The sequence below is a fragment of the Tupaia chinensis genome, unplaced genomic scaffold (genome assembly GCF_000334495.1).
Source record: "Tupaia chinensis unplaced genomic scaffold, TupChi_1.0 Scaffold140356_1, whole genome shotgun sequence".
Classification (NCBI taxonomy): domain Eukaryota; kingdom Metazoa; phylum Chordata; class Mammalia; order Scandentia; family Tupaiidae; genus Tupaia; species Tupaia belangeri.
The window spans coordinates 1-10,240 of record NW_006200233.1 but is presented as its reverse complement, the minus strand read 5'-3'; the positions used below and the strand labels follow the sequence as shown (position 1 = coordinate 10,240).

The 10,240-nt window shown below is 49.0% G+C and overlaps 1 protein-coding gene across 1 annotated transcript; it reads left to right on the top strand.

Annotated features, from left to right (window-relative positions):
- Nucleotides 1-296: 296 nt before the first annotated feature.
- Nucleotides 297-9,882, top strand: CUNH6orf62 (chromosome unknown C6orf62 homolog). Its single transcript, XM_006162692.3, has 6 exons — nt 297-1,550; nt 3,580-3,756; nt 4,814-4,935; nt 5,625-5,730; nt 6,125-6,259; nt 8,985-9,882. The coding sequence occupies exons 1-6, from the start codon at nt 1,422-1,424 to the stop codon at nt 9,108-9,110; spliced, it is 795 nt and encodes a 264-aa protein (XP_006162754.1). The 5' UTR covers nt 297-1,421; the 3' UTR covers nt 9,111-9,882.
- Nucleotides 9,883-10,240: the final 358 nt, after the last annotated feature.

Genomic DNA, 10,240 nt, shown 5'->3' with positions numbered 1-10,240 from the left:
ACCCCGCCACCCGCTCCGCCCCAGCCCCTCGGGAAACGCAGCCCCCCGCCCTGCGCGCGCCGCGCTCGGGAAGCATGGTCTGTCCCACGTGAGAGCCGATCCGGAAGCGGGCACCTCGGTCTCGGGGTGGGGGCTGGACTCTGGAGAAGTCCTGATTAACGCAGGTATTTCTTTTCTTCCCGCGACCCTTCCCACTGTCCCCGTCCCGCCTACTCCACCCGGGCGGGCCTGGTTTCCACGATGCAATGAGTGAAAGCCCGAGTGCTGCCGTGTCTCCCGTGGTGCGAGTGAGTCGCTGCCGCTGAGGGCGAGGGCGGGCGGGCTGGGAGGGTGGACAGGTGGCCCCGGGCACGGCCTGGGCTCGAGACCCGGCCCTCCGCGCAGCGAGGCCCACGACAGGGTAGCCGCCGCCGCCGGCAGGGTCGCAGGGAAGGCTCCCGGGGGATGTAGGGCTCCTCGCGGGGCTGGGCGAGTCGGACCGAGCCGCAGCGCTGCCTCCTCCGGCGTCACGCCCTTCCCTCTGCCACCATGCTTCTCCTGGGCAGCAGCGTGAGCCGCCGCCTGAGGCTGAGAATGTGGGTGCTGGGGACGCCGCAGCTGACGCGTCTGTCCTTCCGCACGGCTGCTCGGGGCAGCAGCTGCCCGCGCCCGGCGAACACTGTGTTTGACTGCAGGGAAACCCTGGCCCGCGCCCCTTCCTTCACCGGTTTCGCTCCCTTCTCTTTGCTCACCACCAAGTGCACTCAATAACACGCACTGACGGCCCGTAGCAGTAGTGGAATCTGAAATAACTAAGCATCAAGTAGGCGCTGCGGCCATGGGTCTGGCTGGGTAAGATCCGATCGGATATTTCAGTTTCATTCACCTGCCCTGTTTCGGTGGTTGGTTTGTTTTTTGGTTTTTGTTTTTGTTTTTTTTTTCCTTCTTCTTTTCCTCTTGTATTTGGAAAACAAGGATCACACTTCCCCTTCCGGTTCCTTTCCTTACTCCCTTTTCTAACACGGGGGGAAACCCGGATGGATTTTAGGATTGGACTGGCGTCAGCGGTGTTTTATTGCGCACCTACATCCTGATCACAGGTTTTCATTTCCCCTCAAAGCCTTGGTTTTGGCAGTTAAGCCAAATGTGTTTCCCAGAAAGTTAGTTCACGTATTTTCTCCTTTCTTTCCTCTTCTTTTTCCCCATCTGACCCCACACATGGCTGTCCAGACCTGAGGGGACAGCAGCTTTAGTTCTGACCCTGCAGTGTGGCAGTCCGCTAATATTGCCAGAGGGTGCAGCTTCGGGGTACCGGGATTTTAGCCATTCAGTCATCTTAGCAGGGAGAAAAATGACTTGTTTCTGTTGTACTTGAGTCTTAAGAAAAAGTGCCCCTAGTTTAGTGACAATTTCAAAGGCTTTAGTACCACCTGTATTTCAAAATGGGGGACCCAAACTCCCGGAAGAAACACGCTCTGAACAGACTACGTGCTCAGCTTAGAAAGAAAAAGGAATCTCTAGCTGACCAGTTTGACTTCAAGATGTATATTGCCTTTGTATTCAAGGAGAAGGTAATTTTAAGTTCTTAATGGGAATTAGCACAAGCGGTTTTTGTAAGCGTGTATTAAGTTTGTTACTTTCAGATAACGATGACTAGGTTAAAGATTTTTCCACGCTTGTGGATGATTTTGTGAATCAGTAGTTGCAGCGTAACTATGAGCAGGAGGCGTGTAAGAATGTCCTGGTTGGGAAATACTCTTCTAAAGCTTGGTGGGAGTCACCGTTGTAAAACAAGCAGAGGTGCACAGGGACTGGGCAGCCGAACTCGGGATGATCTGAAGTGTCAGGAGGGTATCCGAGCGCAGAATTGGAATCAGAGTGCTTACATGTTAAGTCGGCCGGTTGGACTCTTCTCATGGCGGTCCATGTAATGAACTAGAATTCGCTTTGATTTTTGGGAGCACTTAAATTCTAAGATGGCTAATTGGTATTCAGGAGTGCAGTTTTTAAAAATGCAAAGTCACCAAAAGAGGAAGTTTAACTTGGGGGGGGGGCTTAATCAGAGTTACTTCTGCAGGTGAACGGCAAAGTTTTGAGTAGTCAGGGAACAGGATCGGGGCCAGCAGGTCGTGGAGTGGTTCAAGCCCTGGACCGGTATTTTGAGAATCACACCTGATACGTGTGCGTGCATATCCCAGATTCTAAAATCCAGAAAGGAGAATGGAGGAGAAGGGGTGGCAATTTGTCCATCGCCCCTGGTGGGTGATTTCTCACTTCTGTTTATTTCCAGCAAGTACACGCACCCTATGGCAAAAGTCTTAAAAAATGAAAAAATGAAAGAAAAACATGACCAAAGCAGTATTGTTTTTAGCAACTTAAAATGGATCATTTTAAAATTAACAACAGTACTTTAGGTTACGAATATAAGAAAGTGCTACTTAGATTTTCATACTTAAATTGTGAGTTTATTCTAGATCAGAAATAGTCTCAGTGTAGTGTCTGTTTGCTTTGGAAGGTTTCCCACATCTCACTCTTAACTCAAAAGTTACTGCGTTTAAGAACACTCCTAGCTGCTGAAGTTAGCATTATAAAGTGGTTTCGTAGTCATTGCTTTTGAAATTATTGTCTCAAAATTGAGTATTACCGAGGATTTACTTCTCAGTTTTCTTATGCCTTTTTTTTTTTTTAAACACTTTGACTGCAAAACTGATAGATTAGATCTGTAGTTGAGGGTATTGTATTGAGGGTTGTCTAAATAAAGCCAAGATCTAAGTGGTAAGACTAGACCTTTGTGTTTAATTTATCAGACACCCTAAATTGTGACAGCCAGTGCTTCAGTGTCTGTGAGAGTCCGGCTCCATCCTGCTAGTGGACAGGGTCTGTAGTGCCCGAGCAGATGTGGTCCATGTGCCGGGAGAGAGGATTTTGTAAGCGCGGTCGGCCGTGGGCACGTGGCCCTAACTGAAGCCCAGAGCCATGCACGTTTTCATTCCTCCTCTCAAATAGTTTCTGCGATATCTGGGAAGAATAGTAGAAGTTGACACATTTAAGGAGTAAAGTTAGTCTACCTGAACAGTTTTTTTTTTTTTCAATTGTTAAGATCTGTACATAGACCCAGTCAGATGGAGTTCTGTGAAGACTAAGTCACTGAATTTTTTTAAGAATTATTTTATTTAACTTTATTTACTTATTCAATTATTTCAATTTGACCAGAGAGAGACAGTGAGAAAGCAAGCCTCCAGATCCAGGACTCGAACTATGGGCAGCCATGTGGAGTCCAGGGCCCTTAACCACCATGCCCCCTGTCGACCCCGTGAGTTTTTTAAACCTTAGGAGTGCCATCTGTTCATTCCTCGCAACAGTCAAGGAATGCTATTTCCGAAGTAGGGTCTTGATGAAGATAACGTCATGCCATACACGAGACGCTGGGCGAGTCGGCCGGCGATAGCGTGTGTGTGGTTGAGGGGCAGCAGAAACCTGTTTTCGAGTGGAAACGGTGAACTTCCAACAATTAGAGTAGAGGTACTGGCAGTGTAATATGATCTGGGTGTTAAAAGGGAGAGTGCTTCCAGGGGTTCACATCTCCTCCTTTTTCCTTAGAAGAAAAAATCCGCACTTTTTGAAGTGTCTGAGGTTATACCAGTCATGACAAATAATTATGAAGAAAATATCCTGAAGGGTGTGCGAGACTCCAGCTACTCCCTGGAGAGTTCCATAGAGCTCCTGCAGAAGGACGTGGTGCAGCTCCACGCCCCCCGGTACCAGTCCATGCGCAGGGTACGTGCCGCTCCTCCCCTGCCCCTAATGAGCAGTTACGTGTGGGTGGGTCTCTGCGTCCATCTGCCATCGTGCCCTAGAACAACCCGGGCCGCCTTAGAGACTTTAAACAGGTCCGTTTAGGGGTTACAGAGACCGAGTTTCTGCCCCAGGTTCTTAGATGGGTACGAGATGGGAGGGTTCTTTCGTCCATGCTAAGTGCTTGTGATAACCAACAGTTTTTAATAGATGAAGTGCAATTAATAAAATTGTCTTTAAATTCTTAAAGTAGGTTTGTTTTTAAAAAATTGACTACGCAAATAAAGCGTGGGTGTTTTTGCTTATGTGGTTTGCCGCCGATGGTGGTCCTTGGCTTTCCCTTTTTGAGGAGCGCTAACATGTCCTTTTATAAATAAGAAACTTAAAATGGAAAGTAGTATTGCTGCCAGTCTTTTCAACTTTGGCATCGCAGTGAGAGTTACTCCGAGCACCCTCCATCAAGAGAGCTGTGCGCTTGGTGGGTAGGGCTGGAGGAGGTTTATTGGCCTCACTTTTCTGGACTCAGTATTTTCATAAGTGAGCGAGTAGCCTGCTGTCTGGAGGTTTATTGGCCTCTGAGAGTTACTGTGCTGGCCACGGCGATGAAGAGGGGCAGAGACGGAGAGGAGTCGGCTTTCTAGCAGCACAGAGCAAAGAGGCACTTCAGCTGTAATAAGACAGCGTGACTTCATGCCAGAAGTCACCGGGCACCTTTGTTAGGTGGGTACTGACTGCTCAGAGGGTAGAAACGGAGGTTCAAGGACCAGCGACAGTCACGACAGGAAACTCCCGCACCAGAGCTTTGGTGAGGGCGTTCCCAGTGCTCCGCCAGGTGGAGCGGGAAGTAGATCGTGAGCTGCGATGGCACCCGGCGCTGTTCCTGGATGTCCAGTACCCTCCTACGGTCTTAAAGAGCACACCGCGCATTTGGTGCTGTACGTCTGGTCAGACCGTGTGGGTTGGGACATACTTGCTGGAACTTGGTTTGTTTAACAGTCCAAAATAAACTAACACTTTTTTTTGTTTGTCGTTTTTATAGGATGTAATTGGCTGTACTCAGGAGATGGATTTCATTCTTTGGCCTCGGAATGATATTGAGAAAATTGTCTGTCTCCTGTTTTCTAGGTGGAAGGAATCTGATGAACCTTTTAGGCCGTTCAGGTATTTTTTTTTTTTTTTTTGGAGAGGTTTTCGCTATAGGGCGCGTGCGCCCGCCAGACAGAGAGAGAGCCAGAGAGATAGAAAGTGAGAAATCACCCCCCGGGGGCTGGCCACACCGCAGTCCCTTCTCCTCCATTCTCCTCTCGGGATCTTGGGCACGCATGCACACGCACCCGGCGTGAGTTTAAACCACCGGGTCCGGGACACGAACCACGGTCGACTACGTGGGAGTCCAGCGACATAACCATTACACTATCTGCTGGTTCCCCAACTGTCCTGATTTTTAAAGGAATGTTATCTAAAACAGGTTAAGAGGCCATTTGGTAGAATTTGACTTACATGTAAAACTACAGAACAGTAAACGTTATACTTAATTACCTTCCGGTGCACTTTGACTGTGTCATTTGATGTGTAGTACTGGAGAATTTCTAGCCTTAACATGAGGACATAGGGCTGGCCCTGTAGTGTAATAGTCACAGGAGGTTCCTCCCACGTGGCCGAATGCAGTTTGAATCCAGCCCCTGCAGACTGGAAAACGTGCCAGGCGTGCGTGTGCCCAAAATCTGGGTAGAGTGGAAAATGGAGAATGGGTTGTGACCTGCGGGAAATCGCACATGAACACCTGTGTTTGAAGTCCGAGGGTTGGCACGTCAGAAGCCCCTCGTGAGAGGCGGGGCTGTCGCACCTAGGCCTGCACTGCATCTCACCCCGGAAGGGTGCTGTGCCGTGTTAGGGCCCCGCCTCACGGTGAGGGAGCGGCAGAAGATGGGCGCAGGGATCTGGAGGCCCCGGTTGGTGAGGCGCAGCCAGGACAGTGTGGCGGGTCTCCGAGGCTGTCCCCGCGCCTCATAGTTGAAGGAGGATGTCGGGGTGTGCAGTATTAAGGTGGGAATTTTGAGCTGAGTAGGTTTGAAAATAATGATTCTTAGGAAATTTGGCTGAAAGCCATTAATTATTAGGGTTTAGTCACTTTGGCGCACACTGGAGTGCCATCTGATAGAATCACCCGCGGTGAAGGGGATCTTCTGTGTTTTGGGAAGTTGCTCGGCCTGGTGGGCGCTAGTGCTCCAGCGTGGCGAGTGCTGTAGGCTGCATTTAACCCAGGTTCAGTCGGCCACACTTGGAGGTGGGGTGACACAGGGACACCTGTGAGTGCCCAGTTACATGTCTGTCTGTGCTCTGTGATTAGGCCAAATTCGAGTTTCATCACGGTGACTATGAGAAACAGTTTCTGCATGTACTGAGCCGCAAGGACAAGACTGGAATCGTTGTCAACAACCCTGAGCAGTCAGTGTTTCTCTTCATTGACAGACAGCACCTGCAGGTAACACTTTCTTTGAACATTACTTAAGGGTTTATTTAAAAAGTTTATCCGTGGGGCCAGCGGGTGGTGTGGTGCTTAAGGTGCAGGACTCCCGCTTGGCCGACCACGGTTCGAGTCCTAGACCTCGTGGCTTGCTTTTTCACTTTCCCTCTCTCTGCCTCTCTCGTCAAATTTTTAAAAAACAGTATTTAAATTAAAAGAATTCTTTTTTTTTTAATAAGAGTTTATTGATTAGTAAACATTCTGTAAGAAATACTTCAATCTGTCGTGCCCCTCAGTGGCAGTGCATTATTTCTGAAGTTACTTTAAAAACCAGAAGCATAGGCCAGGCCTCACCCTACAGCAGTGGTCCCCCAGAGCTTGCTTGTCGGAGCTCCCTGGAGAGCGCCTGAAAGTCCCGGCTGGTGTACAGTAGTGAGGGCCCCTGCCTTAGCGCTCTGCCACCTGAGTGCGACCAGCAGCACAGCGCCGTGTCTGCGAAGTCACGGAGTTATGTGGCTCTCGGGAGACGTAAACCTTGGCCCGTTTGGTAGGGGCAGATCTTTCCCGTGGGCCAGGAACAAAAGCTTGACTCTTTCATTGACGAGAAAAGGAGTTTGCTGGGAGAGCACCCAGCAGTCTGGGTCTGCCTGGTGTGTCCTAGTGCTGGCCCTGGAGAGTCCCGGTTCCCAGAAGCCCTTTAATGGCAGGTGAGCTTGGTCTTCGGTGTAGGCACCCTTCCTCCACTCAGGTTCTGTCTTCCCCTCTGTGAGCTGGGGATATGTTGCCACAGACGTGTGGGGCCGGCCCATGGCGTGGTGGTGAAGGCAGCTAGATCCCACGTGCAGTTCAGGTCCCCGGTTCTGGGCCTGTGCATGTGTGTCTGCCCGTAATCCTGAAAGGAGAGGCGAATGGAGAAGGGATTGTGGTGTGACCATGCCCTGTGAGGGTGCACACTCGCACTCTCTCTCTGTCTCTGGTGACAACATGTGCCCTCAGGCAAAAACTGAAAACAAAAAGTTCCTCGATGAGGCAGAGCCTGGGTGACAGGCGGTATGGCAGCGTCGGGCCGGACTCGGAATGCCCGCGCAGCTACATCCGCTTGCTGGTCCTGTGGTCTTGGACCAGGCGCCTCTGTGAGCATGTTCTTCCTCTTAAATGGAGTAAATTACATTCTTTTTGGTTTTGCCTCAGGGTATGCGTGCGCTGGAGGGAGTGGGGTGGGGGAACCGGAGTCAGTGAAAGGGAAAATAAGAGATCACCCGTTCCCTCTCCTCCGTTCTTCTCCTGGGATCTTGGCCATGTATGTACATGCCCAGTGTGATTTTCAAGCCACCAGGTCCAGGAACCAGATCACGGTTGGCTATGTGGGAGTCCAGCGGCATAACCACTACCCATCTGCTGGCCCCACAGATTACATTCCTAAGGTGGTTGTCACCTTTATAATGGACTGATACATATGCACATGCATGTATAGGTCTTGTATGTGCATCCACGTATAGGTCTTGTATGCACATCGATGTATAGGTCTTGTATACACATACGTGTATAGGTCTTGCATGCACATCCACATATAGGTCTTGTATGCACATCCGCGTATAGGTCTTGCATGTACATCCATGTATAGGTCTTGTATGCAGATCCATGTATAGGTCTTGTATGCACATCCGCGTATAGGTCTTGCGTGTGCATCCGCGTATAGGTCTTGCATGTGCATCCGCGTATAGGTCTTGTATGCAGATCCATGTATAGGTCTTGTATGCGCATCCGCGTATAGGTCTTGTATGCACATCCGTGTATAGTTATCTGTGTATAGGTCTTGTATGAGCATCCGCGTATAGGTCTTGTATGCGCATCCGCGTATAGGTCTTGTATGCATATCCGCGTATAGGTCTTGTATGCGCATCCGCGTATAGATCTTGTATGCACATACGCGTATAGGTCTTGTATGCGCATCCGCGTATAGGTCTCGTATGCACATACACGTATAGGTCTTGTATGCGCATCCACGTATAGGTCTCGTATGCGCATCCACGTATAGGTCTTGTATGCGCATCCATGTATAGGTCTCGTATGCACATACGCGTATAGGTCTTGTATGCACATCCATGTATAGGTCTGGCACATTTTTAGCCTGTTTCAGACATCAGCAAAGCAAAGATCCTTCTCTTTCGCCTCTTGGAGGTACTGTACTAAAAAGGCCTTTGCAGTCAGCGTGGTTTAGATCCCATCTCACGTTTGCCAGCAGTTACTTGTGAAAACACCTAGCAGCTATCCATCAGTTGGCTGTTCTAATGTAATTTCGTAAAAAGAACACCAGCGTTTACGGTGTGGTTAGCTGAGGACACACTGACCTTCTCGCAGGGTGTGTTCTGCTCTCACAGCATCTCTGTCTCCACATGTGTCGGCATGACTTAAACTAGACTCGAATCTGTCTCCGTGAAACGGTTTTCGATGCTAATTTCTCTTAGCAATTAACCTTGGATTTATCTTCCTAACTTTGCATCTTTGAATTCTGCATGAATACCTCGCCGTTTATTGAGTTTGCAGTTCATTTTACTGTTCCTCCTGTATCTCGTATGGCAAGAGCCTGTCTCCCCGGCCAGCCTGTGGGCGCCGTCCTCACTGCCTTTACTGTCTGTTGTTACTGCCGTGCCTGGCGCGGCTGCACCGGTGCGGAGATGGACTGCTCGTGGTGATTACGTCAGCTCTGATTTATAAGGATGTTAACATTTTCCTCTTCCAGACTCCAAAAAACAAAGCTACAATCTTCAAGTTATGCAGCATCTGCCTGTACCTGCCGCAGGAGCAGCTCACCCACTGGGCGGCCGGCACCGTCGAGGATCACCTCCGTCCTTACATGCCGGAGTAGAGTCCCCCCAGCAGACGGAGAAGACCCGGAGAGCACAGCAGCAGCGTTTGTTTTCTCACCACTTTATTCTTTCAGAGTTAAAGCACACGGACTCATGCGCAGAACACGATGCATTTTGAAACTTGTTCATCCTGGATTGTTTTAATCATTTGTATCTCAGAACTTAAAAAAATTCGGTGTCTCCTGCATGGACTGGGAGAAGGTGCTTTGCGTACTTGCTGCACTGCATCAGCATCTTGCCGAGTGAGGCGGAGGACTGTTGTTCACTGACATGCCTAGGTGTACCCGCGAGCACAGGCGGCGCCGGTTCTGACGGTCTCCCCATTTGTGCTGGGCTTTGCCTGTTTGACATTTGTCATCAGTGTTTTGAGGGTGAGAAGTGAATGTAACAGGTACAGATAACATTTTTAAAAACTTAATAGCTTTGCTATAATCACCGTTGTTCCAGAGCACTGTCAGAGTCATTCTAATGACCAGAAGTGGTTGTTTAAAAAGAGAAAATACAACCATGGGAAAGAAATCGTAAATGAAATACGCATCTCATGGAAGGCATTCTTGCCTCATCTTGCCGGGCCATGTTTGTTTCCTGGTATTCATAAGTACGTGTGTTTTTTTCTAGATCTCCTTCCCCAAGTTGCTGTTCTAGGAGGGTACTCTGCCGAGCGTGGGCGATAGCACGCGAGAGCAGCCCTGGAGTCTGAAGCACTAAAGCAGCTGTCAAACAAGCACGCTCACGGCTGCAGAGACAGGATAGGGAGACGACTTTGCTTTTGGTTTTTAAAAGTTTCTTTGTTTTGTTTTGTTTTTAAGAAGAGGTTTTTACTATAAGAAAATAATTCCAGTGAGCTATGCAGCAACACTGGTTTCTATGCCATTTAAAGAAAAACATGAGAGGTTTTTGGAGTAGAAAAAAAGATTTAAAAGTTTGGATCTTAATTGTGAAAATAACCATTGCGTCTCAAAGCTCTAAAAGCAGAACTCATTTTGCGCAGTGCACATAAGGAAAGACTACTGTATGGTTTCGTTTGTTTCCTTTTAAATGAAGTAAAGCTTTGCTTGAGGGTGCATACTTTCATGGAGTAAATCTGAACGATCCTGCTCCTTTGGAGTAAAACGAGGGCTTACTGGTT